Source organism: Centroberyx gerrardi, chromosome 23 (assembly GCF_048128805.1).
Source record: "Centroberyx gerrardi isolate f3 chromosome 23, fCenGer3.hap1.cur.20231027, whole genome shotgun sequence".
NCBI lineage: Eukaryota > Metazoa > Chordata > Actinopteri > Beryciformes > Berycidae > Centroberyx > Centroberyx gerrardi.
Window position 1 is genome coordinate 3233473 of NC_136019.1, and position 17500 is coordinate 3250972.

General features: G+C 41.5%; 1 protein-coding gene across 1 annotated transcript in view; it reads right to left on the minus strand.

Moving 5' to 3' along the window:
• Nucleotides 1-17500, minus strand: part of rbm46 (RNA binding motif protein 46) — a 25965-nt gene that overhangs the window by 2057 nt on the left and 6408 nt on the right. Inside the window, exons 6-8 of the mRNA XM_078291583.1 lie at nucleotides 14317-14752; nucleotides 7191-7393; nucleotides 4773-4875 (exon numbers count right to left, since the gene is read on the minus strand). Of these exons, the coding sequence (XP_078147709.1) occupies nucleotides 4773-4875; nucleotides 7191-7393; nucleotides 14317-14752 (742 nt within the window). The remainder of the gene's footprint in view (nucleotides 1-4772; nucleotides 4876-7190; nucleotides 7394-14316; nucleotides 14753-17500) is intronic.

The window sequence follows — 17500 nt, forward strand, 5'->3', positions numbered from 1 at the left end:
GGAGAGAGGAACAAGAAGAAAGAGTAAAGTTGGGAGAGAGGGAGCAATAGAGAGACAGAGAGAGAGGAAGAGATAAGAAGAGGGTAAGACAGAGAGAGCAGAGGGAGAAAGGAGAGAAGAAATGAGGAAGGAGATATGAAGAGATGAGAGGAACAAGAAAAAAGAGGGAAGTAGTAGGGAGAGAGAGAGAGAGAGAGAGACAGAGAGAGAGGAAGAGATAAGAAGAGGGTAAGACAGAGAGAGCAGAGGGAGAAAGGAGAGAAGAAATGAGGAAGGAGATATGAAGAGATGAGAGGAACAAGAAAAAAGAGTGAAGTAGTAGAGAGAGAGAGAGAGAGAGGAAGAGATAAGACGAAGAGAGAGCAGAGGGAGAAAGGAGAGAAGAAATGAGAAGGAGATATGAAGAGAGATGGAGAGAGTGGGAGAGAGGAACAAGAAAAAAGAGTGAAGTAGTAGAGAGAGAGAGAGAGAGAGAGAGAGAGAGAGAGAGAGAGAGAGAGAGAGAGAGAGAGAGAGAGAGAAGAGCCATCATTTTGTGGTCTTGTGTAGCTCAGTGGGTTGAGCTCTCATCACTGGCAGGATATTCAGCTCCCACTGGGGCAGCGAGAGCTAAAAAATGTATGCAGTGTAAGATAGTTTGATTAAAAGCCTCCACCAAAGGGCATTTATTGAACCTTACATCTCTCAGCTCGGCTACAGGCCTACTTCTTCCAGCTCTTACATTCAGCAGCACTAACTTTTTTCCCCACATTTTCAAAAGCGCAAAAAAAACAAAAAAAACACACCTCAAAACATTTTAATTGCATTTGGGGTGGCTGGTCTACTTCTTTTTTATTTTTTTTTTTTCTTTTACAGCATTTTATCCGGCGTGCCTCGGACCGCAGGGACACGGGGAAAAGCAACAGCGACAGCCAGCAGCTTTAGCGACCGCTTTCTTAAAAGTGAATTAAGGAAACCATCTTAAGCCTCGAATCGCATTCCCGTCCGCCTCTACTCTGCTCTAATATGCGCCCGTCTCTCGGCTTCTCTCTCTCTCTCTCTCTCTCTCGGCTCTTATTTCCTCCGCTGCCCAGACGAAGCCGTTTTTATGTCCCACTTTTCGCCGCATGGTTGCTGAACTAATGCTGCACTTTAGCTCTATTCCCCAAGAGGAACAGGTTGGGAAAAGTCAAGTTTTGCTCTTTTCAGCCATCAGAATTTACAAGTCTTGTAACCAGTCAGTGGAGAGAGAGAGTTGAGAAGAGTGCGTGTTGCCTTCAGCATGCAGGATACATTGCAGGATAAAAGCTTAAAGGGAGATTTTACATGATCATTCTAGGGTCACGAGAATATTTTGTTCCCTCTGTTGCTTGGGTGCTGTGATTCTGGCCCTTGCACTCCTTACTTTTGGTTGCATGTAATGTTGGTGATCTGGGAATTGAAGCTTATTCTACTGTTGCACCCACTGGAAAACGGCGTTCACACTGCGAGCAACTTGGTCACTCGATTCTGATCGATTGTGGGCGGTGTGAGAGGCTCCGATTGCGTCAATGTAGCGGTAAATCATGTATTTTGCTGCTTTGGTATCGCCTTTCATAATGTTAGAGATAGATAGCAAGCGCTAACTAGGTAGAAAATCGAACATAAACACAAAAGAAATCAATACAATTACCTCAGAGCTTACCATCGACCCCCAGCGATAGATGCAATCATTCTCTAAGCATTGTTTATTCCTGTAGTCTTTCAAATAAAAGTTGGAGAAGTGGGAAACTGGGAAGCTTCGAATGGCGGGAATTGTTCATGAAACAAAATCACATCGATAGGGAAACAAAGACGGACCGCACAGAAATCTGAATGGCTGTTGTTCAGCTGTGGCCGACTTTGTTTTACCTGGTCAGACAGCTCTATTGGAAGTGAATGGACTTCCAATGACTTGTTTTTTTTGTTAGATTATTTTTTTGCCAAGACCGGGAGAAAGAGAGGGGGATGACATGCGACAAAGGTCCTGGGACGGATTCAAACCCAGGACATACCTTGGACCAGGACGCCCCGATATCCAATGACTTGTTGATCATGTGAACCCTTGCTGAGCATTTAACAAACACAGATGATTACATGCTTTAAAATAGTATCATTTTGTAAGTAAAGGAATGCAAATAACCAATAACTAATATTCAGTAATGAGTCTTGGTTTCATGCCAGCAGTCATTTTGTCAGAGCAGAGGTCACGTTTTTCAAATTGTGAATATCTCATGTTGGAACAGAACAAATGTAAAATGTGTTGTCCCTGTGGCGGCCCAGCTCAGCCTCCAGAGCCGGTCGTTGAGAAACCCTGGCCCAGGCGGAGCTGAGATGTCTGGCTCTTAGGGAGCTCCAGATGGCAGGACTTCAGAACCAGCTGGTAAGCTACAGTTCAGACTCAGTTGTAAGATCCAGCAGAGCAGATCGTAACCCCGCAGCCAAGCCATTTATTGTGGACCAACTCAGTGTTTCTTTTCTTTTCTGACTATTGAAATTGTAGTTTTGTTCGGCATTAAGATGACCTGGTGGTTAGAGGGACCTTGTCTTATAACTGGGAGGTTATAACAGGTTTGATCCCTGAAACAACCACAACACATGGAAACAGCTTCATCTGAATATTGTCTTTTTTGGAATAAGGATAATTGCTCTCCACGTAAACATAGTCAGTCACTCAAATAACTCTGCATAAGAGCAAAAGCTGAATGACAAAAATGAATTAATTAACCGCGTTTAGCCTAATCATGTATAATTTTGTTTATTTCATCAATTTTAGTTGAGTTTGTATTGTTTAGCTCAGTTTAATTTTGTTGCATATACAAATGCTAAAACCCTGAAAGAGGATAGAAGAAAACAATAAATCTGAATTGATAATGAAGATTGAATTGAGAGACCCCAAAGGGTTTAGAAAATGTAAATGTGATGATGGTGATATTCAAACATTTGCTCCCATCACAGATGATCGTGCTCTTTTGGCTTCGGGAGCCTGATTGAGGTCCAAGCCTGTGTGCCACACCACATGAATACAAACAGTGATAGAATGCATTTTGTGCATGTAAAGTGATGATGAATAGTTCTGTCTATTTTATGTCCTGCACTGTCTTGCACTTTAGGTTTAGTTTAGTTTATTAGTTTAACAGGCACATTGGGCACTTATATAAGAGGGGCTAATTTTAATCTGCAGCCCCATGACAGATGACACTTACACATTTTCAAAAAAATCCAAATCTATATAAAAAATTATAATTATAAGGCGAGGTTATAGCTGTTGTTCCAGTACCACGTGTGTCAGTATGCACTGTTACTATGTTAGGTGTCTTTTTATATGTCTCTGTATCAATGTCACCAATACAAATTTGAGTACCTTTACTGTACTGTAAGGGATTCTGATTTTATATTTGGTTACATGCAGCTGAGTAATTCAAAAGCCTCTTTTACTATTTTGGCAGACTCATCAGGCTGCAGGCTGGTTACTTGCCAAAGTCAGCAGGTAGACTAACTGTGTGTTTATGTACTGGTGGGAATATTGCTCAATAGCACTGCATTCACGTGCTATTTTGTCAAAATTAAATCTAGAAGACAAATGATAAACATGGATGTCCTGAAAAGGATTATGTGGATTTGGCTGCTTCTTCATTTTGAAAAGCACTTGCTACACTGCTACCAGTCTCAGCAAATGTGTAATAAATGTGCATGTGTATAAGTGTGTATATAAGTGTATTTGTCTAAGTGTTTTCTTACCGTTGACTGACAGAAAAACAGATTTTTCCACCATATTGAGAAGGTTAAAGGTTATCACTGCATCATAACTCAGAAACTGAAACATCATAAATCAGAAAATTTGTTTTTCCAGTATATCCGATAGCAGGCGAATGAAGGGTAAATTACCAGCCACAGTCTAAATGTACCAGCATGCCTGGTGGCAATTCCCCACCTGCTCAACCTCCTCTGCCCACAATTTCACCCCCTGCCACAGCAAACTGAGCAGTCTGGCTTGTATGGGGGCTGCAGATTTGTTCATTTGGCATGTGTAAGCAGTGTGTGTCAAGACAGAAAATATGGAACTGCCAAGTCCCATAATATATTTATATCTGAGATGTTTGCTGCTATGATTTGTGTGACTATACCACATGTATGTTCATCCTCTTATGTCAAGTCTTTCTTATTAGTTTTTCATGACACTTTACAGTAGACATAGGGAGAACAGTAGGATGGATGGATGTGTGGCATTTAACTGCTTTGTTTGCACAGTAACCATCTCAGAAGGGGCGTTTTCCACCTACCTTGTCTCTCTGTGTGTGTGTGCGCGTGTGTGTGTGTGTGTGTGTGTGTATGTAGCCCGGCTGACGTTTCCCAACGCCACACTGCACGTGTTTTTTTGGAAAGATATAATGCCAGTAAACAAGGCTTGAAATCAGCATGAGTCATCAGTCAAATGCTGGTAAAACATGGCAGTCAAGTTAGTGGTTTTTGGCTTCGTAGGGGCAAGTTTATCCAAAGCACCAGTGCATACATTCTTAGCATTAGTCACCCCAGTGGGAAAGGTGTATAAATGGCTTATAATTGGCTAGTGGGGTTCAGAATCAGCTAGCCAAGATGGCCGGTTGGTAAAGAAGTTAGTTTTCAGTTTTCATGGTGTTTGAGAGTGTAAGATGTTGTGGAGAGATGGTGAGTGTCTGTAATAGCAGTGCATGGTTTTGGGTGTTGCACAAAATCTACACACACTAAATAAGAGGTGTGTGTGTGTGTGTGTGTGTGTGTGTGTTTTACAGTACCCAGGTTCCAGAGTGTGTTCTGTGCAGCCAGCTCTTTGGCGTCCTCCAACAGTGTACACAACTTGTCTGGCATGTAGCTGCTACGCGTGGACGGGATCACCACCTGGACACACACACACACACACACACACACACACACACACACACACGCACACTCAATTGTACAGCATCTACATCCTCCGTTCCACTATACATTTGTTCAGTAATCAACATTTTCAAAAGTATTTGAAAGTGAAGTCGCTTTCAAACCATCCACCACCAGTTCTGACCAGTGCTGTGTGTTGGAAGTTTTCTGCATATTGTGTGTGTGTGTGTGTGTGTGTGTGTGTGTGTGTGTGTGTGTGTGTGTGTGTGTGTGTGCGTGTGTGCGTCTTCATCTAACAGCCGGTGGGTAAAGACTAATGCTGCTGCTGCTGCCGTGTTTTGGCCTAGGCTTACATTCAACAAGAAAAAATTAAAGCATACAATATCAGAACTTACAATGACTGAAGATAAAATTAAAGACAAAAGTAAAACAAAAATGATCACTGAATTATAGATAATAAATCACTGAATTATTGTCTAATTATTATCTAAAATCCAGAATCTGTACTGACTGTACTGACAAATCTGAAAATGGGAAAATTAAAACAGATTTCTTTGGGTGCTGCCTTGTAAAAAAGCAGTTTTCTCTGTCTAACCTTTTAAATGAGCAGTACTTTAATCTCTATCACCTTGTATATTAGCAGTAGTTTTTTCTCCATCTAACCTTATGTATTAGCAGTAGTCTTCACACTGTCTAACCTTCTGTATTAGCGGTAATTTTCTCCCTTGTATATAAAGTGTAGTTTTCTGTCTAACCTTGTATATAAGCAGTCGTTTTCTCTGTCTAACCCTGAATATAAGCAGTTTTCTCTCTTTCTAACTGTATATTAGCAGTATAGTTCTATCTAGCTAACCTTATATATAAGCAGTAGCTTTCCCTCTCTAACCTTGTACATGAGCAGTAGTTTAATGTCTCTAACCTTGTACATGAGCAGTAGTTTAATGTCTCTAACCTTGTATATGAGCAGCAGTTTGCTCTGTCGAACCTTGTACATTAGGAGTAGTTTAAAGTCTCTAACCTTGTACATTAGGAGTAAAGTCTCAAACCTTGTACATTTGGAGTAGTCTAATGTCTCTAACCTTGTACATTAGGAGTAGTTTAATGTCTATAACCTTGTACATTAGGAGTAGTTTAATGTCTATAACCTTGTACATTAGGAGTAGTTTAATGTCTCTAACCTTGTACATTAGGAGTAGTTTAAAGTCTCTAACCTTGTACATTAGGAGTAGTTTAAAGTCTCTAACCTTGTACATTAGTAGTTTAAAGTCTCTAACCTTGTACATTAGGAGTAGTTTAATGTCTCTAACCTTGTACATTAGGAGTAGTTTAAAGTCTCTAACCTTGTACATTAGGAGTAGTTTAAAGTCTCTAACCTTGTACATTAGTAGTTTAAAGTCTCTAACCTTGTACATTAGAAGTAGTTTAAAGTCTCTAACCTTGTACATTAGGAGTAGTTTAAAGTCTCTAACCTTGTACATTAGGAGTAAAGTCTCTAACCTTGTACATTAGGAGTAAAGTCTCTAACCTTGTACATTAGGAGTAGTTTAAAGTCTCTAACCTTGTACATTAGGAGTAAAGTCTCTAACCTTGTACATTAGGAGTAAGTCTCTAACCTTGTACATTAGGAGTAAAGTCTCTAACCTTGTACATTAGGAGTAAGTCTCTAACCTTGTACATTAGGAGTAAAGTCTCTAACCTTGTACATTAGGAGTAAAGTCTCTAACCTTGTACATTAGGAGTAAAGTCTCTAACCTTGTACATTAGGAGTAGTTTAAAGTCTCTAACCTTGTACATTAGGAGTAAAGTCTCTAACCTTGTACATTAGGAGTAAAGTCTCTAACCTTGTACATTAGGAGTAGTTTAATGTCTCTAACCTTGTACATTAGGAGTAGTTTAATGTCTCTAACCTTGTACATTAGGAGTAAGTCTCTAACCTTGTACATTAGGAGTAAAGTCTCTAACCTTGTACATTAGGAGTAGTTTAATGTCTCTAACCTTGTACATTAGGAGTAAAGTCTCTAACCTTGTACATTAGGAGTAAGTCTCTAACCTTGTACATTAGGAGTAAAGTCTCTAACCTTGTACATTAGGAGTAAAGTTTATAACCTTGTACATTAGGAGTAAGTCTCTAACCTTGTACATTAGGAGTAAAGTCTCTAACCTTGTACATTAGGAGTAAAGTCTCTAACCTTGTACATTAGGAGTAAAGTCTCTAACCTTGTACATTAGGAGTAAAGTCTCTAACCTTGTACATTAGGAGTAGTTTAATGTCTCTAACCTTGTACATTAGGAGTAAAGTCTCTAACCTTGTACATTAGGAGTAAGTCTCTAACCTTGTATATGAGCAGCAGCTTCGCGTCCTGTCCAGGTGTGGAGTACAGGTAATACTCAGGTAGCGACCAGGAGTTCTTGTGGCAGTAAAACTCCAGCAGGCTGACGGCGGAGCAGAGCTGGCTGGGCTTCACAGAGTGCAGGCCGGCCGGGGAGAGGGCCGTGCCGGGGAGGAAGGGGAACACACACCGCTCCGGGTCCCCGGCTCCGACTGGGACAGACACACACACACACACACAATTATTCATTCATTCAATGTCTCCTGCTAACTGAATTCTCCCAGGGCTCGCAGCCAGTTACTCACCACCAAATTGGAAATTGCAGGTTTTTTTCAAAACAATGACCAACACATTTCTCATTGATGCCAGCGTTTCAGAACCTTTCCATTGAAATTACATTATTGTCACTTTGCAATGACATTTTTAAATTGTTGTTTACATTCTAGCAGCCAATGCCATCGCTAGAAAGATTTGTGTCTCAGAAATAAACAGAATTCTGCACAGTCAGACTTTGTTGTCATTGAACCTTTATTTATTACATCGTATCGTGGTTGTATCGACTCGTGAACCCCATATCACGTATTGAATCGTATCGTGAGATAAGGATATCGTCCCATCCTTACAAACCTAGCAGTGTTTTTGTGTATTTTTGGGACCGACAGACTGACTTATACTAGACTAAACTACAATGTAGCTGTAACGGTTAGAAGGCGAACTCTCTACTCCACACAGTCGCTCGTGTTTGATTTTTCTCAGTCGCAAACGTCTACTTTTAGGAGCGAACGTGAGTGAAGTGCTGACACCGTCGACTCCTGGCTACAGCGGGAGGAACACACATCCACACACAGGAGCCGCCAGTACAATCCATAGACTGTAAAAAAAAAAGAGTAGAGAAAGACAGTTTTATTGATGGGAGGGGCGGAGGGGCGGGACTGTGCCCATGAAATGAACTCCCATTACTTTTACTTCCTGGAAAACACAGTATCGTTAATGATGACCTCAGATCTTTTAACAATCCCGCCCCTCCGCTCAATAAAACTGCCTTTCTCTCCCTGATTGATATCCCATTGGTTTAGACTACCTGCTCACTCATTGTAAGTCACTCTGGATAAAAGCGTGGGCTAAATGCCTACAAATGTACAATGTAAAATGTCTCGTTCACTTCTCCCACACACACACACACACACACACACACAGATGTAAGTACAGAACGACTCACAAACATTCAGATTTACTGAGAGGAGACGAGTCGGGCTGGTGGGAGCAGTCAACAAACACTGATTGCATCCTTGTGTATCCGGAAAGAATGGATAGAAATTATTCACAAGCAAGCACACACACACACACACACACTCAATGCAGAGCTTGGAGAAGGCTGATTTGAAGACAAGATTTCAAAATATGAGGACAACACAAACAGCGATTCAATCAGCTATTCAGACAGACAGGATGCCAGAAATACAGACAGGTAGACAGACAGACAGACAGACAGACAGACAGACAGGTAGCTAAAAACATAAGCAGGTAAGCAGGTAGAAGGAAAAGAAACAGGACAATCAGAGAAACAGACAGACAGACAATTAGAGAAACAGGCAGACAGACAGGACAGGTAATCAGAGAAACAAACAGACAGACAGACACACAGACAGATTACCAGAGAAACAGACAAACAGACAGACAGACAGGTAGCTAGAAATATAAGCAGGTAAGCAGGTAGAAGGAAGACAAACAGGACAATCAATCAGAGAAACAGACAGACAGGCGCACAGACAGACAGACAGATTATCAGAGAAACAGAGAAACAGACAGACACACAGATAATCAGAGAAACGGACAGATAATCAGAGAAACAGACAGACAGACAGACAGACAGACAGACAGACAGACAGACAGATAATCAGAGAAACTGACAGACGGGACAGCAAATTACAGAAACAGAAAGACAGACAATCAGTGAAACAGAGACAGACAGAACAGATAATCAGAGATACAAGCAGACAGAGAGACAGACAGATAATCAGAGAAACAGACGAACAAACAGATAATCAGATAATCAGAGAAACAGACAGACAGGACAGATAATCACAAACAGACAGATGGGACAGATAATCAGAGAAACAGAATACGACAGACAGTGAACGAACATCAGTTTCTTGTCTCAAAGTTTCCCTGCTTCATTTTCTGTCAGTTACACTGTCAGTGTGTCATGTTCTTCGGTCTCTGGTATCTAATGAGAGCATCAGGAGCAGAACAGGACCGTCACCAGTTATCTGTCACAGTTTGTGTCTGTTACAGCCCCAATGTCAGCGCTTCATTAACACATCTATTAAAGCAGCAGTAATACAGTTTGATCGTCCCGGCTCTGCTCTCTCTCTCTCTCTCTCTATCACTCACTCCCCAAATCTCTCTCCATATCCCCCTCCCTAAATATCTCTCAAATTGCCTTTGCTCACCCTAAGACTCTCTTCAACTTTCACTCTCTTTTCTCTCACTCTATAGCAGAGTGTCCATTCAATTATTTATATGCAAATGTCAGTTTGACTTTATGGAAATTTTGTAAGAATTTTGTAAAAACACAAATTCCTCAATATTGGAAAGGTTTTTACTCTCACTTGAGACAGAAAAGTTTTTTGTTGATAAAGAAACTACCAATAAATAGAAATAGCAACGCATCTGTCAAACAAATAATGACGCAGCGACATCCTGGATATTCACACAACGGGGGTAAAAATGTCAGATATTGGTAGGAAACATTAAAACTAGAGCTGAATGAAAAACAAAACGAAATTGCGATTATTTGACAGAATATTGAAATTGCAATTTAAGCTGCGATTCATATCATCAAGTTCTTCTTGTCGTAAATTTTTTTAGAACTTTGTTGTTTAAAGAAAAGTGATTTTGTTAAAAAAAAAATAGATCTGATTAGTGTGCAGGATTTACTGAGTTTGAGTCTGATGAAAGGTTTTGATTCACGGACCAAAGATTACCTGCAGCTCTAAAAGTCCTTGTTCACAAATCCAGTTTGTACCAAACTCTCTCTTAAGCAATTAATTGCAGCCTCTACGATTTTCTTTTGATTAATTGTTCAGCTCTAGTAAGAAATATTAAAACTTAGACATAAAGTCTGTCTGTAAAGTATCTGTCCCCACAACCTCCCAGAAATGTGGCTCTCATGTAGATGGCGCCCTTTGTCTTTCAGCAGCATGAAATATCACCGACATTAGCAGACACCAAACAAGAGGCACTTGAGCTGCCTAATGTCCCATCGTAATCACCGTGATGTATTACACATAACCAGTTACGCTAATGATGTCATTAATTAAGCTAATGAAATGACATATTTCTATGTCGACATACTTGTTTTCACATAACACATGGGTGGTATTAAAAGGAACTCCGTATCCTAAAGCATTTTAAGTTGTAGCAGTTTCAAGAAAATTAGTTTTTCCTCATTAATATGCAAATTTATGCAGGAAGGGGCTCCAAAATCTAATCAGATCGGCTACACTATAGGGGGAACCTGTGGTGTAGGGATGAAGTTTCCATCATGTGTTGTTCTTTAGTTATGTTCACAAGAACAGTCAGACTCATTCCACCATGAGACAAAAAGTAAAAATCATAAAAAGAAACTCAATTTACCCAAAACTATCAATTCTGGGAAGACTCTCTACATTTTTCTTGTGGATGTGTTTTATCTATGGTCAGCAAGCCTATTTATTTCCTTTAACCCAGCTAATGGAAACACACATAATTCTCATTTTATGTTTCGCATAATTTCAAGATCATGATCAAATTAATTGTGATACCTTGGGATAATTACCGTAAACAAATGAGAGCATGATTGGCACGACTGGTCTCCTCTATCTCACAGCAGCAGTATTGTTAGTTCTAGTGCTTCTCCACATTAAGACTACATTTCCCATCAGCCCCGTTGCTTCCTGCCTCCCCTCCCCCCACTCCCTGAAGAGGATCAACATGTTGGAAGTGATTTCTCCATCTTCCTTTCCCTCCTTCCACCATCTGCTGCCAGAAACTCTTTCAGCTTCAGCTCCGTTTGCTCTGGAAGAACAGAACCTCGTGAAGCATTACGTAATTTCAATCGGGAAGACTACTTTCCCTCTTTTCCAGAGAACCAATCAGAGTTAGCCGTCACTTCCCTCTCTTTTTCAAGGAGCCAATCGTCTAAGTGACGGGAGTATATACTCGTCACCTTCTATGCTATTGCCCTTCTCTCAGATCTATGCCGTATGATGCTGTCATCCCAGTCGCTGTGCTTACCCTCGTCCCTCCTCCACCCCGTCATCACCACTGTCCAGGCTCCAGAGGAACTCCCCGGGGGGACGTCCTAATTCCTACGTCTATCCCGGATGTACTCCTAACTTCACGAATGGGAGGAGTTTCTCCATGGAGCTTACGCCAAAGTTTACATCTTGTTTTATGTCATGAATAAACTTTTCATTCGAACATTCATCCTAGTCTCTCCTGATTGAATTCCTGTTTTGTGCCGTAAAGCGATCCAGCAGATTTCCCTCCAGATCCACCAGGTGGAGAAACAATGGAGGATGCAGTTTAGAGATAGTGTCGCTTGTTTACGGTAATTCTAATAATGTCTCAAAATTAATACCTAGCACCTTTAAAATTCATTTGTCAGTTGGATGGAAATCTATCTGGAATAGCTCATCTCTCTCTTTCCAGCTCTCCTTCTCTTTCCATCCCTCCTTAAATCTTCCTCTGCATCCGTCCCTTCATAAATCTCTCCCTCCCTAACCCTCTCTCTGTTTCAATCTCCATCTCTCCCTCTCTAAATCTCTCTCTCTCATTCCCTCCCTCCCCATCGGTGTGTTTCTCCCCTCAATCTCTTTCTCTGGAAGTAGCAACAGTGTGTCTCTGTCTCCGTCTCTCCCTTCCTAAATCTCATTTTCTCTTTTCTCACTGCCTCTTTAAATCTCTTTTCACTCCCCCTCTAAATCTCTCTCACACACTCCCACTTCCTAAATCTTTGTCTTCCTCCATCTCTCCCTCCCTAAATCTCACTACCTCTCTTTCCAACTCCCTCCCTGAATCTCTGTCTTCGTCCCTCTATCCAATCTTTCTCTCCCTCCTTAAAATCACTCATCTGTCTACTCTCTCTCTCATCTATCCATCCTCAAATCTATTCCTCTATCTCTCCCTTCCTACATCTATTCCTTTCTCTCAGGTCCTCTTTCTGTACTGGTTTTGTTTTCCCCCCTCTCTCTCTCTCTCTCTCTCTCTCTCTCCCTCTCTCTCTCTATATCGTAGTAGTAGCAGCTAACTGCTATGACATCTTCCTTCCCTTATAAATATTTCAGTCCATTTTTTGGTCGGAGTTAACTCTGGAACTTTTCTCATTTTCAGACATGTCCGCGGGCGTCAGGAGCTTGGATTTTTTTTCACCAGATTATTATCATGGCCATATCAATATATGAATGAGACTTTATGAATCTGGCTTGTACTGGATAAGACAAGCCCCAAACCAGGCCAACGTTCAAAGGAAAAACACTGTAAAAAAAAAAAAAAAGCCATGATATCGAATTAAGAAATAAAGAAACAAAAAAAATACTAGGGCTTTTACTAGCAGTTTGAAAAAACATGTATGCAGGCTTTCCTCTGGCTTTTAGAAAGACTGTAAGTGTAAATAATACAAGGGAGAAGGGAATTGCAGAGTGATATGGATTTTGAAAAGGAACACAGACGAGCCGACACTGGAAGCCGGTCAGAACGTATTAAAAAGAAAGAAAGCTACTATTGAAATTCATTAAGAAGCCAGATACTAGGAAGAGATACCATGGATTTTCTTGTACTTGGAGAAAAACAGTGTGTATTTTACTATCCTGGGGCCAGGCTACATTGATTCTTTGGGCGGTCGTGCTTGGAAGTGGCTTTAGTGTGGCAGTTGGGAATATTATTTTGGAAGAAGCAGTGCAACTGCTGAGGGAAACTGCACTCCACTAAGGCAGAAAAATCCCTTGGCAAGAAAGGTTTTCGAGAGAAAATCCCAGGTAGAAGTCAAAAAGCGGGCAGCTAAAATAAGCTAAGACCAGGCAAAACTGATTCTTAAGGTGGCTATGCTTGAAACTCAGCGTAGCGTTAAGGTTTGTAAGATATACTGAAGAAAGCAGTGAAGCTGTTGGAGGAAACTTTTACTAAAGCAGAGACAACCATGAAATGGCAGATATGAGAAGCCGAGACTTGTCTGAATTTATTCTTGTGGCGGTCATGCTGGGAACCAGGTTCAGGATTGAGGTTAAAATGATGCTTTCTATTGAAGAAAGCAATAAAACTGTTGGGGGGTAATATCCAAGACAGCGAAACCTCTTAAAAGGGCAAATAAGGAAAACTAAGGCCAGACTAAACTGCTTAGCAATTGAATGAGCACCAAGTCTGACAGCTGTCAAGGATTTCTATTTGTTTTTACTCTCTTGAAATTTCAGTGTGAGCAGACAGCAGAGGAGATTAGATGAGCTTGTCCTGAGGTTCCCTATCATTGTCTGGGTCTTTGTAAGGGCGGCCAGTCAATCCAAATCTAACAAGTAGACAAATCCACAGCCTTTGTTCAGTATCTGTGTGTCTGTAATGAATCCTACAGGGCAGCGAAATTGTAAGAAACTAAGTTTGTAGTCGACGGGCCACAGTGGCTGCTCCATCAATTCACCAGACACTTTCACTACTTTCACAGGCAACTAGATTTTTTAGAATATAATGGGACCTGAAAATGTTAAAGTGATGGTAGACTAACTTAACATCCATTGTCAAACTTTAGCAGCATTGAGATGGCTGGTGGTAATTTCCCACCCTGGAAACCCCTGATCCTGATAACAACATTTTGTCCTAATAACATCTAACTTCTAACTAACTTCATATTGTTAGTGACATTTGGACACCGCAAGATGATAAAAACGTAGCTCACTCACAACTCACGCACACACAAACTTCACGCGAGGTTTGGGAACGCGGAAGCTGAATGAGGACTTCTATGGAGTAACTTTATGGTCATTTTTTTGCCCTTTTTGAAGCCTAAAGGACTGGCCTCTCATCTGATTTTGTACTGGCATGAGGATGAGTAGATAATGACCGAATTTAAATGTTTGGGTGAACTATCCTTCCTCACCTCCTCCTGCTCCTATGTAGAAGGGGCTCCCCAGGCGCGGCGGCAGGGACAGCGGCCTCAGCGGCAAGCACCCGTCCATAGCTCCTCCTCCTCCCATCATGCCTCCGTCGTCCCTCTGCAGGAGAAACGCCCCGTCGCCGTACCCCCCCATTCCTCCACCCGCGCTGTTCCCCGGGTATCCCCTGCCGACGTTCTTCCTCCCGGTGACGCTTCCCTCTCTGCTCCCGGCCGGTTTGGCCAGCGTGACCTCCACGGCAGCCCCGTCGATCACGGCGCCGTTCATCATGTGCAGCGCGGCGACGGCGTCCTCGCGGCAGTGGTAGTGGACGAAGGCGTAGTCGTTGAGCTTCTTGACGCGCTCCACGGCTCCCGGCTTGAAGCTAGAGAACTCCTGCCGAAGGGTTTCCTCGCTGGTGGCCAGCATCAGGTTACGCACCTGGAGGAGAGGAGAGAGGAGGGGACCCCACACACACACACACACACACACACACACACACACACACACACACACACACACACACACACACACACACGCACACATACACATTTGTATTATTGTTATTATTTTGCCACGGGGAAATATTTGGGAAGTCATTTCACTGATTTAAGTTCATTTCTTAAACCTTAACCCTCACCCATAATATGACACAGCTGGAAGAGAGCGGGACAACACACACACACACACACATGCACACACACACACACAGACACACACACACACACACACGCACACACACCTTTGTGGCATTATAAATCAAAGGCCATCCCATTGACTTAATTTCTTTCCCAAATCCATAACATTAACCTTAACCCCAGTAATATTACACTTGGAGGAGAGGAGGGGAAGACACCACACACACACACACACACACACACACTTATTTTTATTAGGTTTGGGAGGACAACCTATTGATTTATGGGACTTGTTTCCTAAAGCTAACCACCAGCATTAACCTTAACCCTGACCAATAATATGACACACCTGGAGGGGAGCAGGGGACCTCACACACACTCTCACACACACACACACACACACTCTGACACACACATACGTTTGCATTATCACACTTCTAATGCTAATAACTTCTGTCTGTGGCAGGTAGGTAGACAGACACACATAAACACAACAACATCAAAACAAATCTGATCCCAGTCCTTGTAACTTCAGCTGGAACACGATGGGCTTGTCTGCACTGTCTGCTGTAATTTCCCTTCTCTGGTGTTCATATCAGATAAAAACACATGAAGAAATAGCTGAATATGAGGATCAGTCCAGACTGCGGTTTGCCCTCAGTTCATTTTGTTTTGCTAGGCCTGAGGAGCTGCTGGCTATCAGATGTTTTGGTGTCGTTTATTGCAGTTCGTTCAGATCAAACCCTGCAATAAAAACTATAGAGCTCAAATAAACCGCTTCAAACGTGCTTGGTGTGAACTAGAGCTGAACAAATAATTGAAAAAAAAGAAAATCGAAATCGCAATATGAACTGGATTTCTAAACCAGGTGTTTTAGAGCCGCAGGTAATCTTTGGTCCGTGAATCAAAACCTTTCATCAGACTCAAACTCAGTAAATCCTGCACACTGACATCTATGTTTTTTTAACAAAATCACTTTCCTTTAAACAATTTTAAAGTTCTAAAAAAATGTATGACATGAAAAACTTGTGATGATATGAATCACAGTTTAAATCTTCTGTCAAATGATGACAATTAGATTTCTTTGTCAGTATCTTGTGAATATGCGTGGGAACACACCCTAAATCACAGAGGGACTGTCTAACTTGGAGTACTTCATGCTATAGATCAGTGGTTCTCAACGTGGGGTCCGGGGACCACCAGGGGTCCTTGAGGGGATTCCAGGGGTCCCCAGCAAATTGTGTGTTAAGAGTTAAACATCACCATTATATCATTAACAAGAACCATTAGAGAATGTAGAAGAATGACTGTTTTGATCATAGTTTCTCTGTTATCTCTCTGCCTACAATACAGACAGTCATGGGATTCTGGACAAAATCATATCTAACAATAAAAATATTCTCAGATGTGGGTCCGAGAGACGAAATCTCATCAAATGGAGGTCTGTGGCTCTAATGTGGACTAAGTTAAGGGTCCTTGATATGAAAACGGTTGAGAATCACTGATATAGATCCTTGGCCAGTGGTTTTATTGTCCTGTCTCATTGTCAATCAGCATTGCACAAAACCTGCCATGGGTTTGATTCCTTCTTGGGCCACACGTTAAAAATATATTCACTCAACGAACTGTGCGGCACTTTGGGTAAAAACGTCCGCCAAGCGGCATGTGTAAAATCTGTTATTTGCTGTCCTGAGGTCCCATCTCAGTCTCGCAGTGTGAAAGGCTCCACAGTAATTGATCCCCTGGAGAGTTCAGCGCTCCTGTGTGTCTCCTCCCCGCCACTGCTCTCTCTCTGCCTTTGATCTGAACAAGCCTTGTGAATAATTTAAAGGGCTATTCTAAAAAGGTGACCTTTGGCTACAGCGCTACAACAAAGGATAGGAGATCAGAGCGGCGGCGTTTTGGGCCGCGATGGAAACGCGTGGGCTGACCTCGCGATCTTGAATTGAAGCTTTTCAAAAGATTTTACACTGTAGGCTGAATTCAACTTTTTGAAGACGCAAACCACAGGACTCAAACACTGATCTGCTATGTCAAACACAGCTCATGTTATTATTGCTTATGATTAGGGATGGGACGATGGGCTCATCTCACGATAGGATTCGATAAAACCACGATACGATGTAGTAAATAAAAGTTCAATGACAACAACTGACTGTGCAGAATTATGTTTAAATCTTTCTAGCGATGCCATTGGCTGCTAGAATGTAAACAACAATTTAAAAATGTCATTACAAAGTGACAATAATATAATTTGGATGGAGAGCTTGTGAAATTGTGATGGTCAAGCGTCTCACTTGTGATTACTACAGCAGAATAACATGGAGCTGATATCACCATTCATTTTTCTGCATTTTTGTATTGTGATATATTTTATTTCAATATATCGTCCCAGTCCTACTTAAGATATGAAGACAATAAGATAAGATACGAACCCTCATTTCAACCCTCAAACTTAAAATAAATTATAATATAAACATACATTGAATGTACAAAATATTAGGGACATCTTCCTAATATTGAGTTGCAGCCCCTTTGCACAATCCACAGT